Source organism: Procambarus clarkii, chromosome 46 (genome assembly GCF_040958095.1).
Source record: "Procambarus clarkii isolate CNS0578487 chromosome 46, FALCON_Pclarkii_2.0, whole genome shotgun sequence".
In the NCBI taxonomy this organism is placed as follows: Eukaryota; Metazoa; Arthropoda; class Malacostraca; order Decapoda; family Cambaridae; genus Procambarus; species Procambarus clarkii.
Window position 1 is genome coordinate 16,782,220 of NC_091195.1, and position 23,936 is coordinate 16,806,155.

Sequence of the window (23,936 nt, forward strand, 5' to 3'; positions counted from 1 at the left end):
TACCACACTAGTCAGGAATACTGGTAGCAGTAATACCACACTAGTCAGGAATACTGGTAGCAGTAGTACCACACTAGTCAGGAATACTGGTAGCAGTAATACCACACTAGTCAGGAGTACTGGTAGCAGTAGTAGCAGTATACCACACTAGTCAGGAATACTGGTAGCAGTAATACCACACTTGTCAGGAATACTGGTAGCAGTAATACCACACTAGTCAGGAATACTGGTAGCAGTAATACCACACTAGTCAGGAATGGTAGCAGTAGTACCACACTAGTCAGGAGTACTGGTAGCAGTAATACCACACTAGTCAGGAATACTGGTAGCAGTAATACCACACTTGTCAGGAATACTGGTAGCAGTAATACCACACTTGTCAGGAATACTGGTAGCAGTAATACCACACTAGTCAGGAGTACTGGTAGCAGTAATACCACACTAGTCAGGAGTACTGGTAGCAGTTATACCACACTAGTCAGGAGTACTGGTAGCAGTTATACCACACTTGTCAGGAATACTGGTAGCAGTAATACCACACTTGTCAGGAATACTGGTAGCAGTAATACCACACTAGTCAGGAGTACTGGTTGCAGTTATACCACACTAGTCAGGAGTACTGGTAGCAGTAATACCACACTAGTCAGGAGTACTGGTAGCAGTAATACCACACTAGTCAGGAGTACTGGTAGCAGTAATACCACACTAGTCAGGAGTACTGGTAGCAGTAATACCACACTTGTCAGGAGTACTGGTAGCAGTATACCACACTAGTCAGGAGTACTGGTAGCAGTATACCACACTTGTCAGGAATATTGGTAGCAGTAATACCACACTTGTCAGGAGTACTGGTAGCAGTAATACCACACTAGTCAGGAGTACTGGTAGCAGTTATACCACACTTGTCAGGAATACTGGTAGCAGTAATACCACACTAGTCAGGAGTACTGGTAGCAGTAATACCACACTAGTCAGGAGTACTGGTAGCAGTAATACCACACTAGTCAGGAATACTGGTAGTAGTAATACCACACTTGTCAGGAGTACTGGTAGCAGTAATACCACACTTGTCCGGAGTACTGGTAGCATTATTACCATACTGGTACTGGTAGCACTAATACCAAACAAGTTATGAATTCTGGAACAATATTACAAGTCCTGTACAGCATTTCTTCTTAAATATCTAATGTTATGAGCAGTTTATAACATTAGATTTTTTACAAACAAGAAAGTAATTATCTCCAAGAAAGTGGAGTAATTATCAAAAGTTGAAGTTGAGCCAATGTGGGCGTTAAGCAGCATTAGTCACAGTCAAAAGCAAGCAAGCGACACACTACTATACATGTCAATATATCAACACAAGTACACAAGCAAGCAAGCGACACACTACTATACATGTCAATATATCAACACAAGTACACAAGCAAGCAAGTGACACACTACTATACATGTCAATATATCAACACAAGTACACAAGCAAGCAAGCGACACACTACTATACATGTCAATATATCAACACAAGTACACAAGCAAGCAAGCGACACACTACTATACATGTCAATATATCAACACAAGTACACAAGCAGCAAGCGACACACTACTATACATGTCAATATATCAACACAAGTACACAAGTTTTGAAACACTAAACAATATTCAATTAAAAAAGGAGTGTATCTAAAGTCAGTTGAAGGGATTAGTGTGAATTTATGGTCATCATAACACTCACCAGAATGTAACAATTTAACAAGGCAATTTGGGCAATAATGGGTATGTGTGCCCTTTCCATGAGAAAATCATGTGTGAATGTAGCACATGTATGACTAGTACTCAAGTAGGGTGAACATGTATCCCATTTCCAGTGTGCTATAATGCAGGGCCAGTACAGAATACTCCAAACCTCCATAGTTCAGTGTATATTACTGAAGGCTCCTCCAATATACTTCTTAGTATCAAATATATAATATTATCAACCTACATCAATAAACAATTAAAGTTTAGTCAAACATGATTTAATGAAATTCACATGTTTCCAGGATTTATATTAATTATTATATGGCAAAACATTTATTTATGTGATTTCCAGTATATTTTGGTAATGAACAGCAACCATTACAACTTGTCACACGTCTTACAACCCGATGGTTGTTATTTACACACATTATTTATTTATTTATACTCCCCAATGCAATAAAAAAATGTGTATGTCCAGCTTATATTTATTTCCAAGTGCTCAGCACCAGTCCATAAACTTGGCAGCATGGGCCTCACAGCTACTTTTAACATGTTTCATATTCATGTAAATGAATGAACTAGTTGAGCTTTCAATATATTAAGTTATTATGTTTAGCAGCCATTATATAAGTTTTAAAGCAGTCATGCAATGAAAGCTTGTAGTCAAAATACACTTGGTAATAACATTTCAGTCTGCTTAAGGCCTCCACATGATAACTTCAAAATATCACTACTGTATTTTGATAGCTTATTTAACAGGGACAAATTTTAAGAGTATATTTCTGTATATACTGTATAGGATTAGTTTAAAAAAAATTATTCTTGCTCCTTCAGAATTTATATGGGTCTACTTAAACCATGACTTAGAGTGAAGTGAAACTTGGTTTTACTACAACAATCCTCTGGAAAAACCGTAAGTGATATAACTGACAAACCTATAATTTACTGCCTAAATGTCAGTGTGAAGACTATGAGGCAGTACATAAGAACTGTATATTAGGGTTATCTTGGTTACCTTGAGATGATTTCGGGGCTTTAGTGTCCCCGCGGGCCCGGTCCTCGACCAGGCCTCCACCCCCAGGAAGCAGCCCGTGACAGCTGACTAACACCCAGGTACCTATTTTACTGCTAGGTAACAGGGGGCATAGGGTGAAAGAAACTCTGCCCATTGTTTCTCGCCGGCACCCGGAATCGAACCCGGGACCACAGGATCACAAGTCCAGCGTGCTGTCCGCTCGGCCGACCGGCTTCCCGAGCCGGTAGGCTCGTTGTAGGTACAGGTAGGTAGGTAGACCAAGTTGTAGGTACAACTTGTGCTCATATCTCAATGATGTGCTTGTAGTCTGCAAAACTTTCCACTATATTTGTCTAAGAGTGGCTAAAATTATGCACACATATTTAAAGAAAATTATGCTCACATTACTTCTTGCAGACACAGAGTTCAATAATTAACAATTTAATTTAAATGGTTCATTCACTGCTCTTGCCAACCAACATTACAAGCAACCAGACATTTAATGCTCCAAGTTTCCAAACAAATCTTTGTCCTTTAACATGGAATCAGTTGTCCATGTGTTGTGTGAAGCCTTGCGATTTACCTTCCTACATCAATCTTCAACCTTTACTCAATGTTAAATGGCAATGTTAATGGCAGTGTTAAAAGACATGTAATTATGAAAGAAACAAATTATGCTATCATATTGATAGGTATTGGAAAAATTAACATATGCAGCACACACAAAGGCTTCTGTCAATTTAAACATTTACTGCACCTTCAAAATGACTAAATATATTAAACAAATTTCACCATCCATGAATGACTTAAAAAACATATTAATTTAAAATCAAATTCATCAACATACCAGATATATTACATCAATAAATACATAAAATTATAAGAAACTGCTGATAGTTTTCAAGAAGATGGTCTATAATCAAGAGGTATAATTTACCCACACTCAGAAATAGTTTCTAAAGAGATTAGGGTCTAAAGATCTCCAGGGGGGGAAAGGAACACACTAGCATTTTAGAAGTGTGTGATAAAGGTCTTCTTCAGGGACATACACTCCAGCATGTTACAAGTGTGTGTGATGAAGGTCTTCTGCTTGATACCTTCTTGATGGGGTTCTGAGAGTTCTTCTACTCCCCAAGCTCGGCCCGAGGCCAGGCTTGACTTGTGAGAGTTTGGTCCACTAGGCTGTTGCTTGGAGCGGCCCGCAGACCCACATACCCACCACAGCCCGGTTGGTCCGGCACTCCTTGGAGGAATAAATCTAGTTTCCTCTTGCAGATGTCCACGGTTGTCCCAGCAATATTTCTTATGCTTGCTGGGAGGACGTTGAACAACCGCGGACCTCTGATGTTTATACAGTGTTCTCTGATTGTGCCTATGGCACCTCTGCTTTTCACTGGTTCTATTCTGCATTTTCTTCCATATCTTTCACTCCAGTATGTTGTTATTTTATTGTGTAGATTTGGGACCTGTCCCTCCAGTATGTTCCAGTGACACACTCCAGCATGTTACAATTGTGTGTGGTGGAGGTCTTCACCAGTGACACACTCCAGCATGTTACAAGTGTGTGTGGTGGAGGTCTTCACCAGTGATACACTCCAGCATGTTACAAGTGTGTGTGGTGGTGAAGGTGTTCACCAGTGACACACTCCAGCATGTTACAAGTGTGTGTGGTGGTGGTCTTCACCAGTGATACACTCCAGCATGTTACAAGTGTGTGTGGTGGAGGTCTTCACCAGTGACACACTCCAGCATGTTACAAGTGTGTGGTGGTGGAGGTCTTCACCAGTGATACACTCCAGCATGTTACAAGTGTGTGTGGTGGAGGTCTTCACCAGTGACACTCCAGCATGTTACAAGTGTGTGTGTGGTGGAGGTCTTCACCAGTGACACACTCCAGCATGTTACAAGTGTGTGTGGTGGAGGTCTTCACCAGTGATACACTCCAGCATGTTACAAGTGTGTGTGGTGGTGAAGGTGTTCACCAGTGACACACTCCAGCATGTTACAAGTGTGTGTGGTGGTGGTCTTCACCAGTGATACACTCCAGCATGTTACAAGTGTGTGTGGTGGAGGTCTTCACCAGTGACACACTCCAGCATGTTACAAGTGTGTGGTGGTGGAGGTCTTCACCAGTGATACACTCCAGCATGTTACAAGTGTGTGTGGTGGAGGTCTTCACCAGTGACACACTCCAGCATGTTACAAGTGTGTGTGGTGGAGGTCTTCACCAGTGACACACTCCAGCATGTTACAAGTGTGTGTGGTGGAGGTCTTCACCAGTGACACACTCCAGCATGTTACAAGTGTGTGTGGTGGAGGTCTTCACCAGTGACACACTCCAGCATGTTACAAGTGTGTGTGGTGGAGGTCTTCACCAGTGACACACTCCAGCATGTTACAAGTGTGTGTGGTGGAGGTCTTCACCAGTGACACACTCCAGCATGTTACAAGTGTGTGTGGTAGAGGTCTTCACCAGTGACACACTCCAGCATGTTACAAGTGTGTGTGGTGGTGGAGGTCTTCACCAGTGACACACTCCAGCATGTTACAAGTGTGTGTGACAAAAGTGTGTATATGACTTCTATATACACAATGTGTATACATTGAAGAGATAACTTATACACTGTGTGTATAAGTTGTCTCATCACCATCATGTACAATAATAAAGTCAAGAATCTGTGCCTTGGCCTTTACCTCAAATACAACAAGTAATGCCATAGGCAAATTGTCAGAATAAAATACAGCCTACAAAATAAAGTGAAGTTTGTACTATGTAATATATAAATATGAGGTGTGTGGGAGTAAGTGGAGCTAGGCTCGTGAGAGAGAGGTTATGTAACCAATACTGCAACACACTCTATATATAAATATGAGGTGTGTGGGAGTAATTGGAGCTAGGCTCGTGAGAGAGAGGTTATGTAACCAATACTGCAACACTCTCTATATATAAATATGAGGTGTGTGGGAGTAAGTGGAGCTAGGCTCGTGAGAGAGAGGTTATGTAACCAATACTGCAACACTCTCTATATATAAATATGAGGTGTGTGGGAGTAAGTGGAGCTAGGCTCGTGAGAGAGAGGTTATGTAACCAATACTGCAACACACTCTTTAGGTCAGACACAAAACACAAAGGAATGTCAGTAATAGTCTTGGTGTTATCAATTTAACACATTAACAATGTATTATAGTGATCAAATCCACAAGGGCCACCTTCTTGAGATTATCTTGAGATGATTTTGGGGCTTTTTTCTTTGTTTTAGTGTCCCCGCGGCCCGGTCCTCGACCAGGCCTCCACCCCCAGGAAGCAGCCCGTGACAGCTGACTAACACCCAGGTACCTATTTTACTGCTAGGTAACAAGCCATGATGAGGGTTTGAACTTAAATCCAGGATGATCCCAGACGCGCCTTAGTCGATTGTGCCATGAGAGCCACAATCGACTGAGGCGCGTCTGGGCTCATCCTGGACGTAAGTTCGAACCTTCAACACGGCCCTTGTGGATTTGTTCATTTGATGTATCACTCTATTGTGATTTCTGTGTCTATTAATATATTATATTACAGTATTTAGGAAACAAAAACAAAATATTTTTCATAACAGAAATATCACTTAATACTAACTTCAGAAAAAAATGAGATTGGTGCATGACAAAATATACTATGATCAGTTATATTGGAGATACAGGTATATAGAACTCCCTATTCTTAATCAAATTAATTTCTTAAAAAAAAAAGCTGCAAGTGAAATTTTGCATTTAACATCACATTTAGACAGACCCTTAAAAATTCAATAGCTGCATCACTAAACACAATATACGAGCAAGTCTGAAAATAACAAAATACGAGCATTCTGAAAATTAAAACCAAAGAATTATGCCTATGAAGACACTGTTCTCCACAAGACACATGTAAAGCACTAGGAAATGATTGTGCCATGCTATGATAATATGTGAGAATTATATTTAAGGTAACATAATTAGAGGCAGACCATTACAAGGCAAAGTATTCGTACTTTCGCATTATTTTCAGATCAATACACGTTATTATTCCATATAAATTATTAGCTTTGAAATACTGTACTACCAAATAAGGTGCCCAAATAAATGTGGGCATCTCATAGTTTCTTAACCATTAATAGTAGGTACTGTCTATACATATACTGTATAGCATTGCCTTCATATGCCAGATACTGTATAGTCAAGAAATGTGCTCTCTTAGTACATACATCACCCCAAGATCTTCTTTGTTTTATAACATGTAGAATTCAGTGGAAAATAAATTCATTCAAAATATATTACACAAGAAATCTTTAGTTTGAATAAAAATCAGATATACACTGGTAAAAATGTTGTGGGCTTGATTTCACTAGCACTGTGGGGTCAGGTCCATTCTCACTAGCACTGTGGGGTCAGGTCCATTCTCACTAGCACTGTGGGGTCAGGTCCATTCTCACTAGCACTGTGGGGTCAGGTCCATTCTCACTAGCACTGTGGGGTCAGGTCCATTCTCACCACCACTCTGGGGTCAGGTCCATTCTCACTAGCACTGTGGGGTCAGGTCCATTCTCACTAGCACTGTGGGGTCAGGTCCATTCTCACCACCACTCTGGGGTCAGGTCCATTCTCACCACCACTGTGGGGTCAGGTCCATTCTCACTAGCACTGTGGGGTCAGGTCCATTCTCACTACCACTGTGGGGTCAGGTCCAATTCTCACTAGCACTGTGGGGTCAGGTCCATTCTCACTAGCACTGTGGGGTCAGGTCCATTCTCACCACCACTGTGGGGTCAGGTCCATTCTCACTAGCACTGTGGGGTCAGGTCTATTCTCACCACCACTCTGGGGTCAGGTCCATTCTCACCACCACTGTGGGGTCAGGTCCATTCTCACTACCACTGTGGGGTCAGGTCCATTCTCACCACCACTGTGGGGTCAGGTCCATTCTCACTACCACTGTGGGGTCAGGTCCATTCTCACCACTACTGTGGGGTCAGGTCCACCTTCACCACCACTGTGGGGTCAGGTCCATTCTCACCACCACTGTGGGGTCAGGTCCACCTTCACCACCACTGTGGGGTCAGGTCCATTCTCACCACCACTGTGGGGTCAGGTCCACCTTCACCACCACTGTGGGGTCAGGTCCACCTTCACCACCACTGTGGGGTCAGGTCCATTCTCACCACCACTGTGGGGTCAGGTCCACCTTCACCACTGTGGGGTCAGGTCCATTCTCACCACCACTGTGGGGTCAGGTCCACCTTCACCACCACTGTGGGGTCAGGTCCATTCTCACCACCACTGTGGGGTCAGGTCCACCTTCACCACCACTGTGGGGTCAGGTCCACCTTCACCACCACTGTGGGGTCAGGTCCATTCTCACCACCACTGTGGGGTCAGGTCCACATTCACCACCACTGTGGGGTCAGGTCCATTCTCACCACCACTGTGGGGTCAGGTCCACCTTCACCACCACTGTGGGGTCAGGTCCATTCTCACCACCACTGTGGGGTCAGGTCCATTCTCACTAGCACTGTGGGGTCAGGTCCATTCTCACCACCACTGTGGGGTCAGGTCCATTCTCACCACCACTGTGGGGTCAGGTCCATTCTCACCACCACTGTGGGGTCAGGTCCATTCTCACTACCACTGTGGGGTCAGGTCCATTCTCACCACCACTGTGGCACCACCACCACACTGTGGCACCACCACCACACTGTGGCACCACCACACTGTGGCACCAGAACTTCCTCACCCACCACACTGTGGCAGCACCACACTGTGGGTTCTCCCTAACTGATATTGATTACTCTTCAGAAGTACTGCAAATGTCTAAAGTATATAAGCAAGTCATTTTCAAAAGAAGCCATCATGCATGGAAGACCATTCAGAACCATCATGGTCACAAAACTGTCAAAAGGTCCTAAATACCATTAAAAGACAAGGGATGTCAAAGGTATTTGATTTACCGAGGATTTAATCGAGGGAAAGTGAAAACGGCACTATAAGCAGCAGTGTCTAAAAAGCTCACTAGAGGCTATTAATAACAATATGGCTTTGGGAGCCTGAAAAATTTCACTGTCTTATCTGTTAAAGTTTAGGAACAACCAGTGTTGTATTTTGATTAAATCTACAGAAAATTAACTAAGTTATCCATGTAATACTGTAACATAACTCTTCTTTAACAAAATGCAAATTAGGGAATTTCTGGCACAAGAACTAGCCTTCAAACTTGAATGCACACTGTAAAAATATATCATACTTTTGATACAGGACTCTACTACATTATAAATAGTCATACATTTTCCTCATTTTCTTCTCGTATAAGTTTTCCTTTTTATTTGTAGACAAATACCATAGGGCCTTTTTACACCAAAATTTAAATATCTATTAAGCAGAGGTTTCTTAGGAAGAGAAGCATCACATTTAACAAGTAACTGGGAGTCTTCATTGATTGAGAGAACGTGAACCTTCAAGACAACTTTATAAAACACAAAAATATACATTTTGAATACTTTACCTACCAAGTGGTGTGTATATTATCAACTGTGTATACTATTTGTGCATACTATTATCTGTATATAGTCTACTATGTATATAATCTGTGTATACTATTATCTCTATATAATCTACAGTGATAACAATCTACTGTATATAATTGACTGTGTATACTATTATCAGTATATAATCTACTATGTATACTATTATCTGTATGTATAATCTGCTGTGTATACTATAACCTAGACCTAGAGCATACCAAGAGAGGGTTTCATGAATTCTTCTACTCCCAAGCCCAGCCTGAGGCCAGGCTCGACTTGTGATAACTTGGCCCAGCAGGCTGTTGCTTGGAGCAGCCCGCAGGCCCACATATCCGCCACAGCATCGTTGGTCTGGCATTTCTTGCAAGAACTTGTCTAAGTGCCTCTTTAATTCATCCACCTTCGTTCCGGCCATATTTGTAATGCTTGCTGGGAGGGTGTTGAACAGCTGTGGACCCCTGATGTTAAGACAATGCTTTCTGAGTGTGCCTACAGCACCTCTACCCCTCAAATGGTTCTATTCTGCATTTCATTTTGTACCTTCACTCCAGTATGTTGTTATTCTAATGTACAAATTTTGGACCTGGTCTTATCTGTTTATATAATCTACTGTGTGTACTATTATCTGGATATATAATCTACTCTGTATACAGTACTATTATCTGTGTATATAATCTACTGTGTACACTATTATCTTTGTATATAACCTACTGTGTATACTAGTATCTGTTAGCATGACAAGACAATCACAAAACTGAAACAATATTGGATAATAATAAAAGCAAAAGTATTAACACTACCTTATAATCAAAATTTAGAGGAAAACATGTGCATTAGCTTGAAAATATGTAGAAGTCTTAAATATCTATATAAATTTACATATATGCCACAAAATATATAAGCTATCTAAATATATCCATATTTTATATGTGAGAGGCACTGATAGATCCTGTGGGTAGAGCAGAGGATACGTACCCAAGACTAGTTCATTGCTTCTTTTGACAACTTTAGACGTAAATGTTTTACTACATACGCCATAGTATCTAGTCACAATTTAGGCCATAGCAACCAGCTGCCACAGTATATCTGGGCCTGGGTATGATGCAGAGAAGAGAATATAACCGAGAAACAGACTTTTGTAGTGTCGATTATTTCCAGTAACAATTACTGAATGTGACCATTTTTGACCCAAATGCTATCTAAGGCCACTAGTTTACCTTAATATTAATATAATTCTAAGTATGACAAAGAATGATGTCCTTCAGCAAAGTATGATTGGTATAACAAACTGGGTTTCCATGACATCATGCCTCGAGTAGGCATTCCTCTCTCAGTGGTGGGATACAGTGAGAAAGGTAATACATTTACAACACTAAAATTTCACTACAAATAAAAATGAGCACCTTTTTCATGCATGCCATGTATCTTAAGGACTGTCAAGTTGCACTACACTACATACTGGTATACTCCAACTGTCAACAGGACTGTCAAGTTGCTCCACACTACATACTGGTATACTACAACTGTCAACAGGACTAAGACGTTGCTCCACACTGCGCATGACACTGTAAGCTAGTACAGTATCCTACAATTGTTAATTAAATGTTATTAATGATTATGATTGTATTTGATGTGGTGTGGATTAGGAAGGCACACACACTGCACATACAGGGATAGGTAGACGTAGCACCACCTCCCTGATTGGCCGTCATCACACGCCCGGTGGTGCTAGCCGGCACACAATCATCACTTCCTCGCGTCTCTCCCTCGCTCATAATCCATCTAAATGGAATCTATCTTAATAGAATATAAGAGCAAGAGCAAGTCTTTAAGCAGCACTTGATATCTCAATAGACATAAGAGGCCAAGTAAACAATCACTTGTGATCATAGAAAACAACGCTCTCTCTGGTACAATATACCAGTAATGCACTAATTCCTTTTACTTGTGTAACAGGAAGTGTGCTGTTAATTAACATATACAGTATCTACTGATGCCAATACTCTATCATGACTAAACAGTATTCTTCTGAGTTGAAAAGTATAACTTCCCATCACATCTAATATAGTTAAAACCCTAACTTTTATTTACATTAACAAAATATTGCTATAAGGTTACTTATGGTCATATGGAATTGGAGTAGAAGCAGCTGGCCACATTGGTGCGTGTGTGTGTGTGTAGCTTGTGCAGCTGGCTACTGGTGTGTGTGTGTGTGTGTGTAGCTTGTGCAGCTGGCTACTGTTGTGTGTGTGTGTAGCTTGTGCAGCTGGCTACTGTTGTGTGTGTGTGTAGCTTGTGCAGCTGGCCACACTGGTGTGTGTGTGTGTGTAGCTTGTACAGCTGGCCACACTGGTGTGTGTGTGTGTGTGTAGCTTGTGCAGCTGGCTACTGTTGTGTGTGTGTGTAGCTTGTGCAGCTGGCTACTGTTGTGTGTGTGTGTAGCTTGTGCAGCTGGCCACACTGGTGTGTGTGTGTAGCTTGTACAGCTGGCCACACTGGTGTGTGTGTGTGTGTGTGTAGCTTGTGCAGCTGGCTACTGTTGTGTGTGTGTGTAGCTTGTGCAGCTGGCTACTGTTGTGTGTGTGTGTAGCTTGTGCAGCTGGCTACTGTTGTGTGTGTGTGTAGCTTGTGCAGCTGGCCACACTGGTGTGTGTGTGTGTGTAGCTTGTACAGCTGGCTACTGTTGTGTGTGTGTGTAGCTTGTGCAGCTGGCCACACTGGTGTGTGTGTGTGTGTAGCTTGTGCAGCTGGCTACTGTTGTGTGTGTGTGTAGCTTGTGCAGCTGGCCACACTGGTGTGTGTGTGTGTGTGTGTAGCTTGTGCAGCTGGCCTCACTGGTTATCTTGAGGTTATCTAGAGTTAATTTTGGGGTTAAGTGTCCCCGGGACCCGGTCCTCGACCAGGCCTCCACCCGCAGGAAGCAGCCTGTGACAGCTGACTAACACCCAGGTACCTATTTACTGCTAGGTAACAGAGGCATAGGGTGAGAGAAACTCTGCCCATCGTTTCTCACTGGCGCCCGGGATCAAACCCGGGACCACAGGATCATGCGTCCAGAGTGCTGTTCGCTCGGCCCCTCTGATACTGGTGTGTCAATGTTTAGCTTGTCACTATCACTATTAACAACAAACTAAATACTGTTCTCACTTATGAATACAATGTGATCATAGTTCATATGTGTAAACACAAAGGTTAATATTAGCAGTAACCTGCCAATATTACACACACTCGACATTCTTCCATTCAATAATACAAAAACCTTATCTTGCACATTTGGTCCACCAAGTAAATCTTTTACTTTACAAATTAATAAAGAATTTATTAATATATGGACTTAAATAATCAATTATTGAATGCTGTAATATAAATAAGTTAATATACTTATATTTTACATCACAAAATACTGTATTAACTACATATAGTTACTAATAGTTCTGGTGACTAAAATATAATGGCACTTTTCTGCATGTTGTGGCAACAAGGGTCATGTGGCACCAAGGGAACACTTTGGTGCCAAGTTATGGCAACAAGGGAACGCTCACCTGGCGTTCCGTGAACGCTCTGTCATGGGTTCATATCCTGGCCGGGGAGGATTTACTGGGTGCAAATCTTTAACTGTAGCCTCTGTTTAACTCAACAGTAAAATGGGTACTTGGTTGTAAAAACGAAAAGTGTAGCATAGGCCAATCGCACAATGTTCTTAATGTGATCCTCAGGTGATAGTTTTCTATCTAGAACTATCCCGAGATCTCTTTCTTTATCAGACTTCTTTAAATAATTTCTTACATAATTTATAGGTTGTGTGGGGTTTATGTTCTCCAATTCCACATTCCATAACATGGTATTTATTTACATTAAATTCCATTTGCCAAGTGGTACCCCCAAATACTTATTCTGTCCAGGTCTTTTTGAAGGCTGTGACAATCATCAAAGTTACTTATCTTCCCTATTAACTTAGCATCATCAGCAAACGTGTTCATATAATTCTGTATTCCATCTGGTAGATCGTTTATGTAGACAATGAACATCACCAGTGCAAGAACTGAACCCTGTGGTACTCCACTTGTGACATTTCTCCAGTCCGATACACTTCCTGCGTACATGTGCGTTTGTGGGGGGGGGGGGCCCTGGCTATGTTGCAGCAACAGTTCTACTGTTTATTATGATGTTGTAGCACTGTTGCTCTCATGTCTGTGGATATGTTGCGGCACTGTTGCTCTCATGTCTGTGGATATATTGCGGCACTGTTGCTCTCATGTCTGTGGATATGTTGCAGCACTGTTGCTCTCATGCCTGTGGATATGTTGCAGCACTGTTGCTCTCATGTCTGTGGATATGTTGCAGCACTGTTGCTCTCATGTCTGTGGATATGTTGCAACACTGTTGCTCTCATGTCTGTGGATATGTTGCAACACTGTTGCTCTCATGTCTGTGGATATGTTGCAACACTGTTGCTCTCATGTCTGTGGATATGTTGCAACACTGTTGCTCTCATGTCTGTGGATATGTTGTAGCACTGTTGCTCTCATGTCTGTGGATATGTTGCCACACTATGGCTCTATGGTTGTGGATGAGTTGCCACACCATGGCTCTATGGTTGTGGATGAGTTGCCACACCATGGCTCTATGGTTGTGGATGAGTTGCCACTGCAGTGTTCATTACAACCATCTGTCCAATTATGGAATCGTGGACCAATTAATGCAGCAGGTGATCAACAACATGCCAAGCTCTTATGGTGGTTATCTTGAGGTTATCTTGAGATGGTTTCGGGGCTTTTTAGTGTCCCCGCGGCCCGGTCCTCGACCAGGTCTCCACCCCCAGGAAGCAGCCCGTGACAGCTGACTAACACCCAGGTACCTATTTTACTGCTAGGTAACAGGGGCATAGGGTGAAAGAAACTCTGCCCATTGTTTCTCGCCGGCGCCCGGGATCGAACCCGGGACCACAGGATCACAAGTCCAGCGTGCTGTCCGCTCGGCCGACCGGCTCCCGTGATTAAGACCATGCTATGTCTTAATCAACCTATATTTCTACACATGCTGATACCAGCACTGATTACACACACACATTACAGTAGTATTATAATGTAACAGACATGACACCGAGGTCAAAACTGAGATTACTGCATGCTCAGATAACATTTGCTAAAAACGCTTTCAATAAGACTTCTATATTCTTTATTAAAACAAGAAAACTTTGGTCCTTCCAATCATAAAAAATATATATGCAAGGGTTGTGCTGAACTTGTTTTACTGATGCTAGAAGTAAGAGTTCATGACACGTAAATAGTGGATTCTTAATCAATTATACAAAACATTTATGGAGAAAAATATTGAAAACAACTAACACCACCATACTAATACCATACCACAATGGTTGTCAGTTGCCATGAACTAGGGGATAACATGGGCTCTGGTCCACCTTGTGAGTTACCATACACTAGGGAACAACTATGAGCTCTGGTCCACCTTGTGAGTTACCATACACTAGGGACAACTGTGAGCTCGGTCCAACTTGTGAGTTACCATACACTGGGAACTGTGAACTCTGGTCCACCTTGTGAGTTACCATACACTAGGGACAACTGTGAACTCGGTCCACCTTGTGAGTTACCATACACTAGGGACAACTATGAGCTCGGTCCACCAACTGGATTCAAGTATAAAAGCTTGTATCATAATTAACATTATTCATCCAAAGTAACATTTTATCTGCCATTTGCTGCTGCATCTTTGGCTGCTTGTCTTCGCTTTTGTACCTGTCGCTGGTGCTCTCGCTGAAGGTCGTCCTCAGTTAGGTCGAGTCGCTGCATCTGAAACAACACACTTTGTGACTCTTCACACCCAGCCAGATATAATTTGTGTCAGGAAGCACGGTGAAGTTTGTGATTGTGGCAGACATCATATTCATCTATCATGAGACTCACAAGAGTGACGGGGTAATGATGAACCACAAAGACTCAGGAAGCACGGTGAAGTTTGTGATTGTGGCAGACATCATATTCATCTATCATGAGACTCACAAGAGTGAGGGGGTAATGATGAACCACGAAGACCCATGCTGATATTCGCTCAGAATGAGTCACATATAAGGCAAAGCCCCTTATTTAAATCAGCAATTTCTCTATACTAAAATTTGATTTTAAATTGAAGCACCTTTTTTAAATGAGCAATTTCTGTGTACTTGTCGTAAATAGCAACACCATTTACTGTACTAACTTTCAATACAATATGCAGATAATATTGCCGCTCAATTTGTTCTAACAAATTAACACAAATGTATTATATTTACTCATGCAAAGAAAATTAGAATTGTGGAATTTTCCCCGAGAAAAACGGGATATTATTGCCCCGTCACCAGAATATACACCATTAAATACTAATCCATCATTTAAAACACCAGTCCAGGGATTAAAATTGCTAAAAAATTATTCTCTATGACTGGATCTAAAAAAAATCAACCATAAAACTATGGTCTTCCTCCAATTGTTACTAAAAGGCAGAAAATTTAACTAACTAGTGGCGTCACTTGATCAGGGAATATCTTGAGGTTACCTTGAGATGATTTCGGGGCTTTAGTGTCCCCGCGGCCCGGTCCTTGACCAGGCCTCCACCCCCAGGAAGCAGTCCGGGACAGCTGACTAGCACCCAGATAACTATTTACTGCTAGGTAACAGGGGCATAGGGTGAAAGAAACTCTGCCCATTGTTTCTCGCCGGCGCCCGGGATCGAACCCAGGACCACAGGATCACAAGTCCAGCGTGCTGTCCGCTCGGCCGACCGACTCCCTCGGGAAGGAGGGAGGAGGGGAGGAGGGAGGAGGGAAGGAGGGAGAGCACCACTGTGATACAGATAACTTTAACTTACACAACGGGCAGTGCTGTCAATACTTACAAACCCCCGAGTCATCCCGTAGTCAATCTGCTACAGTGACCTCACCAATTATGGGGAGCACCTTGTTTCCCGGTTTGAACTAATTTTCTCTATTAGAAAGCCTGATAACATTAGTTAATTTTAACCTGGTTATGAGGCGGAAGAACATCCAAAAAAGGTTAAACCTCTCAAAATAATTGAATAACAATCTCTGTCATTCATACCACATCTGTTATAAGGATGTTATTGCATTTGTTGCGGTGTATAATTCCTGTAGGTAACCTGTGACAACCTGAGGAAATTAGCAACGCTACCTGGTACAACAAGAGACACGTGGTGATGACGCTCTAGACTGACACGCGAGGAGAACCAGTTTGCTAGATCTTTCATGTCCGAGTCTGGTTGACCAGACTTCAACACGCTTCCGCTACACATAAGGGGCATAACTGGCAATCTGGTAGAAGGCTGGTATACCAATGGTCCAGAGGGTAGGAGGCTGGTATACCAATGGTCCAGAGGGTAGGAGGCTGGTATACCAATGGTCCAGAGGGTAGAAGGCTGGTATACCAATGGTCCAGAGGGTAGAAGGCTGGTATACCAATGGTCCAGAGGGTAGAAGGCTGGTATACCAATGGTCCAGAGGGTAGGAGGCTGGTATACCAATGGTCCAGAGGGTAGGAGGCTGGTATAACAATGGTCCAGAGGGTAGAAGGCTGGTATACCAATGGTCCAGAGGGTAGAAGGCTGGTATACCAATGGTCCAGAGGGTAGAAGGCTGGTATACCAATGGTCCAGAGGGTAGAAGGCTGGTATACCAATGGTCCAGAGGGTAGAAGGCTGGTATACCAATGGTCCAGAGGGTAGAAGGCTGGTATACCAATGGTCCAGAGGGTAGAAGGCTGGTATTCCAATGGTCCAGAGGGTAGAAGGCTGGTATACCAATGGTCCAGAGGGTAGAAGGGTGGTATACCAATGGTCCAGAGGGTAGAAGGCTGGTATACCAATGGTCCAGAGGGTAGAAGGCTGGTATACCAATGGTCCAGAGGGTAGAAGGCTGGTATACCAATGGTCCAGAGGGTAGAAGGCTGGTATAACAATGGTCCAGAGGGTAGAAGGCTGGTATAACAATGGTCCAGAGGGTAGAAGGCTGGTATACCAATGGTCCAGAGGGTAGAAGGCTGGTATACCAATGGTCCAGAGGGTAGAAGGCTGGTATACCAATGGTCCAGAGGGTAGAAGGCTGGTATACCAATGGTCCAGAGGGTAGAAGGCTGGTATACCAATGGTCCAGATGGTAGAAGGCTGGTATACCAATGGTCCAGAGGGTAGAAGGCTGGTATACCAATGGTCCAGAGGGTAGAAGGCTGGTATACCAATGGTCCAGAGGGTAGAAGGCTGGTATAACAATGGTCCAGAGGGTAGAAGGCTGGTATAACAATGGTCCAGAGGGTAGAAGGCTGGTATACCAATGGTCCAGAGGGTAGAAGGCTGGTATACCAATGGTCCAGAGGGTAGAAAGCTGGTATAACAATGGTCCAGAGGGTAGAAGGCTGGTATACCAATGGTCCAGAGGGTAGAAGGCTGGTATACCAATGGTCCAGAGGGTAGAAGGCTGGTATACCAATGGTCCAGAGGGTAGAAGGCTGGTATAACAATGGTCCAGAGGGTAGAAGGCTGGTATACCAATGGTCCAGAAGGTAGAAGGCTGGTATACCAATGGTCCAGAGGGTAGAAGGCTGGTATTCCAATGGTCCAGAGGGTAGAAGGCTGGTATAACAATGGTCCAAAGGGTAGAAGGCTGGTATACCAATGGTCCAGAGGGTAGAAGGCTGGTATACCAATGGTCCAGAGGGTAGAAGGCTGGTATAACAATGGTCCAGAGGGTAGAAGGCTGGTATACCAATGGTCCAGAGGGTAGAAGGCTGGTATACCAATGGTCCAGAGGGTAGAAGGCTGGTATACCAATGGTCCAGAGGGTAGAAGGCTGGTATACCAATGGTCCAGAGGGTAGAAGGCTGGTATACCAATGGTCCAGAGGGTAGAAGGCTGGTATACCAATGGTCCAGAGGGTAGAAGGCTGGTATACCAATGGTCCAGAGGGTAGAAGGCTGGTATACCAATGGTCCAGAGGGTAGAAGGCTGGTATAACAATGGTCCAGAGGGTAGAAGGCTGGTATACCAATGGTCCAGAGGGTAGAAGGCTGGTATACCAATGGTCCAGAGGGTAGAAGGCTGGTATACCAATGGTCCAGAGGGTAGAAGGCTGGTATACCAATGGTCCAGAGGGTAGAAGGCTGGTATACCAATGGTCCAGAGGGTAGAAGGCTGGTATACCAAAGGATCAAAGAGCAAACCACAAAGATTAAGGAGGTGCGCCTGCTGAAACTGGACATGACCAAGGCTATGGAACCAGGCACGACATCACTATGAATACTGACACACAGCCATATTTCCGTCTTCTAAAGAAATATGGTCACGTGTCCTCTGTGTAATGCTGCTATTCTTGGAACTGGAGTTGTTATTAATAGAGGTGTTCATCTGGATGCTGTCCTTCAAGAACAAGAGAAGTGAAACTTCAAGAACAAGAGAACACGGGTTCAAACTAAGGAAACAGAGCTACTGAAAAAACTCTTAGACAGTTCACTTTTACAGAGTGGTAGATGGTTGGAAGACGTCAAGTGAGAAGGTTGTGGAGGCCAAGACCGTTGGTAGTTTCAGAGCTTTATGGGAAGGCAAGACACCATGAGCATAGCTCTCCTGTAAATACACTTATCTTGAGATGATTTTGGGACTTAGCGTCCCCGCGGCTCGGTCCTCGACAAGGAGTATTTTTTATTACACATCCCCAGGAAGCAGTTTGTAGTAGCTATTTAACTCCCAGATAACTATTTACTGCTAGGTAAACAGGGGCATCAGGGTGAAAAAACTCTGCCCATTTGTTTCCGCCTCCACCGGGGATCAAACCCAGAACCTTAGGACTATGAATCCTGAGCGCTGTCCACTCAGCCATCAGGGCCCCCTTATGTACAGTAATTACATAAAACAATGTAACACCTTTCCTACCACAGCACAACATACAATAAATACCTTTCCTACCCATAGCACACCATACAATGCCATTCCAACCCATAGCACAACATAAAACATAACTTTCTTATCCATAGCACAACATACAAGACCTTTCCTACCCATACCACAACAAACATGACCTTTTCTACACAACACCACATACAACTCTTTCTACACATAGCACCACATATAACACAACAAGTAATACCACAAAAGAAAAATAAGCTCACCTGAAACAATAAAAACCCTTCAGCCATGACTCCATGGTCAATGTTGCGAAGAGCTTGCAGAGTTTCGTACATACCCGGGCACCGCTTGATCACCTGTGGCCGCAGCCCGTACTTCAGTATGACCAACCCAACGCGAAACAGTACTTTCACACCTAAGAGCAACAGAGGACACGAGTTCATTAAAAATTAGTTTATCTAAGTAACAATTAGCCAACATAACTCATTCTCAGCAAAATACTGTATTGAGAAACATGCAGCACAAAAACCATCGTTGACTGTAATGAAATGCCATTCTCTGGGTTAGTCGGTCGGCCGAGCGGATAGCACGCTGGACTTGTGATCCTGTGGTCCCGGGTTCGATCCCAGGCACCGGCGAGAAACACTGGGCAGAGTTTCTTTCACCCTATGCCCCTGTTACCTAGCAGTAAAATAGGTACCTGGGTGTTAGTCAGCTGTCACGGGCTGCTTCCTGGGGGTGGAGGCCTGGTCGAAGACCGGGCCGCGGGGACACTAAAAGCCCCGAAATCATCTCAAGATAACCTCAAGATAGTCCTGGAGGCTCCCCGGAGTTTACCGGGCTGATATGCATGTATTAGACCATGGCAACAGTCCCTCAAATAGAGTTCTAATGCCTACCAGGAACCATGAGCCAGAACCTGGCCCTCTCAGAGAGGCACGAGGAGCAATGGCTTATAGAAACCCCCACAGTGGATGGAAGCATTCTATGTCTGCCATCGCCCGGGTTAGGCACCCAGAAAGCTAGGCGTCCCAAAACAGACCCCAACTGGTGAAACATTGCTACCAAAAGCCGAACTGCTAGGCAGAACTCCCCAATCTGAGAACAAGTAAACAAGCTTGACGTCACACCCACCGTGACGCCGCGCCACCTTTCCGCGTAGCTTCCCCCTCCCCAGGAGGGGGGAAAGGGGAAGGCTCCAGACCCCCGTGCCGGCTATCCAACCTCAGTTCTAAGGCTGAATGTCAAACACATGAAACTGCTGACCGGGTTGCCGGGTAGCCTCCAGGATTCGTCCAGAAAATGGCATCTAATTATATTCAATGCTGGTTTTCTGTTGAGAGCCCCTCTGGCTCCCAGGAGCTACCTAACCAAAGACAAGTAAAAGAGGGACTTACCCGGGAGTTGTTCACACCTCAACTCGAAGTCGAGGCAACTGGCTGCAACCTGCGACCCAGAGCAACACAGGCCCAGTCTAGGGCCAGGAACATGAACGAGGTATCAGGCGGCCAGGACCCTGTTCAACCTCCAAAATCCCCGCGCCCGAATGTCAGCCCAAGACATGTTACAGAAAATGGCAGCCAAAGCAGCAAATCTACGAATGTTATGAGCATGTCATTCGGATAGAACGCAGGCGGATAGACCACAGGCAGATAGACCGCAGGCGGATAGACCGCAGGCGGATAGACTGCAGGCTGGCTGGCCCAAAAAAACCTGCAGATGACCTGGGAGACCTGAGCCCTGGAACAGGGATGAAGGAAAACCGAGTCAACCCAAAGAGCATCCTCGGCCACCAAGGCCATGATGCACAAGTAACGGCGAAGAGCCACAACTGGACACAACACATGGTGCACCCCCGGCCTGACCAACTAAGCATCAACAACCCAAGGACCCCTACAGAAAGCAGCAGTCTCATTCTTCACCACAAAAAGAGGGAGAACGAACAAACCTACCACCAGGACCGAAAGAGCAGAAACCCCCTGCGTCAAAGAGCATGAAGCTCCCCAACCCAACCTCCCCAGAGGCCAATACCAACAGGAATAAGGAGCCTTGGAAAAACAATCCGGAACTTAAGGGGCCACCACAAACCGAGGAGAAGACTGAAAGAGAGCATCCGGTCTAAGGATCAGGACTGCTCAGGTGGCACAGGAGCAGGCCAGAGGTGAAACAGTGAACGAGACAGCTTGCGAAACAGGGCGGAAGTAACATCCACACCAAACTCGAGCTGGAGCGCCGCACGAAATGAGGCGACAGTATTCGGCATAAGATGACGGTGCTGAAACGGCCAAGAGAGCAAGGACAGCACAACCTGAACCGAAACCAAAGATAACCTACGAAGAGACAAAAAGTGTCGAAAGGACTGCCAGGAAACTGCACACTGCCACCGAGACGAAGCACGCAGGTAGGACGCCATCAACAAAGCCACCCAGTCACCATACAAGTGGCGATAAACCCGCGTCAGAAAGAACAGACACGAAGATTGGAGGAGAATATTGAACCAGCCACGTACTGGACCGGCCCGATCTGTTGAAAGAGGCGGAGCTGTTAAAAAGACCCCGGGTTTGCACACTGAGCAAGCAGCGCCTGAAACCAAGGCTGGGCCGGCCATCAAGGCCCAACAGGATTACGCTCCCCTGGAAAGTCTCCAACCGAGCCATAACCCAAAGCAACAGCCTGACCGGGGGGTAAAGAGTTACAGGTACACCCACCCCGACCAGTCCAGCCAAAGGTATTGACCCCGACGGCTTCGCAGATGGCAAAGGGCGCCCCACATATACAAACATGGTGGAACAAACCACCATGTGACACTGGAATAGACCACATGACACTGGAACAGATCACCAAATAACACACGAACACCACATCACAGGACACCAAGTAATACCACAGTCAATGTAACATGAAGGGTACCTATTTAACATTCACTATACCATGGTACTACTTACATAGTAATACTTACATGATACACATACCAAATATAGCAGGCTCTGACATCACCCATGGTACACATACTAGACACAGCAGTCACTAACACCACCCATGGTACACATACCAGACACAGCAGGCTCTGACACTACCCCATGGTACACATACCAGGCACAGCAGTCACTGACACCACACATAGCAGTTTCCATGGTGCCAATACCAACCAATTTACCACAAAAATCAAGTTTTTACACATGCTATTATGAACAAAATGAGCCAACAACTAAGACAGCAACAATTCACTAAGTTGCAACTGTCAAATGTTGCTCAAAATGAGTAGTTTGCCCACAACACATAAAATAAATGGGTTTTAATTAATAATTGTTATGGGTAGATGAGTGAATATTTGTGAACACTAGAAGACGACTTAATGTTGACCAACCTTCACAGAAGAACATGTCCCATACTCTCAACACTGACGACCACGGAAGTGTTCGGGAGAAGAGGCACATGAACCACTCGGTCATGTATAACACTGGCTCAATTTTATGCTTCTTCTGCAAAATACAATCAACATTAGTTTATGACAACTTGATTTCTCCTTAAGCCTGGTTGCGTACTTGTATACAGACACTGCCTAAGTATACAGTATATGTATTATTCATTCTCCTTTCCCACCCCACACACACACAGGCACACACACACAACCAAGGTATGAGTTATGAGGAAAGGCTACGGGAGCTAAACCTCACGTCCCTGGAAGACAACAGGAAGTGGAGACATGATCGTCACCTACAAAATTCACAGGGGAATTAACAGAGTGGACAAAAACAAACTATTTAACATTTGCGGAACATGAACAAGGGCACAAAGGTGGAAACTTGGTACCCAAATGAACCAGAGACAATAGAAAGATTTTTTCAGTGTCACAGTAGTTAACACCTTGCGCTGCCCGGTATGCGCGCCCCAGCCCACTCCAAGGTGGGCCGAGTGTTTCCTGTGAGCACGCAACCCCACTAAAATGTGTACAGTATAATCTTTTAGGTTTCCTAACCTCAATTTTCGTGCCCTGTCACTCATTTTGGTAACAAGTTGTTCGTAACAGAATTCTCTAAAAGGATATATGCATATAAGGTCACAAAGACCGCCGTGCCATCCACAGCAAACCCAAAAATTGGCAGAGCGTTACGCATGAATGCACAATCGCCCTAAAATGTGCATACTCTCTTTAGTTTTCTCACCTCAATTTTCGTGCTACGTCGTTCCTTTTGGCATCAAATTATTTGCAATCTAAAGGCACGCATTTCAAAATTAGTCCCATAATGATCGGGAAAAAAATGGAATTTCAACAAATATTTGAATTTTGGACGCAATATCAGTCCCCGCCAGACAAAAATGTTAACAAATGGAATGCATTAGACAGTGATGTGGTGCAGGCAGACTCTATACACAGTTTTAAATGTAGATTTGATAAGAGCCCAGTAGGCTCCAGAATCTGTACACCAGTTGTTTGACAGTTGAGAGGCAAGACCAAACACCCAAAGCTCAACCCCCGCAAGCACAACTAGGCGAGTAAAACTAGGTGAGTACACGATAGTTTTTATGGTAAGAGCCACAGAGATACTACAGGAAAGAGGTGGTTGGGTTGACTGTGTTTATCTGAACCTAAAAAAGGCTTTTGACAGTCCCACAAGAGGCTGTTCTGGAAACTGGAACACTCTGCAGGGGTGACAGGGAGACTTTTGACATCGAAGAAAAATATTGTACCTGACACACAGATGAGGGCGGTAATCAGAGACAACATATCTGACTGGAGGAGT

At 44.1% G+C, this 23,936-nt stretch overlaps 1 protein-coding gene across 9 annotated transcripts in view; it reads right to left on the reverse strand.

Moving 5' to 3' along the window:
• Window positions 1-5,881: 5,881 nt before the first annotated feature.
• LOC123749959 (TBC1 domain family member 10A-like) overlaps window positions 5,882-23,936 on the reverse strand; it is a 47,293-nt gene continuing 29,238 nt past the window's right edge. For 8 of the 9 annotated variants that reach the window (XM_069301722.1, XM_069301725.1, XM_069301723.1 and 5 more), the window contains 3 exons: window positions 22,559-22,673; window positions 19,455-19,606; window positions 5,882-15,095 (listed from right to left, as the gene is read on the reverse strand). In XM_069301722.1, coding sequence (XP_069157823.1) covers window positions 14,991-15,095; window positions 19,455-19,606; window positions 22,559-22,673 — 372 coding nt within the window. In that variant the 3' untranslated portion in view covers window positions 5,882-14,990. The remainder of the gene's footprint in view (window positions 15,096-19,454; window positions 19,607-22,558; window positions 22,674-23,936) is intronic. The other variant, XM_069301727.1, reaches the window with a different exon arrangement.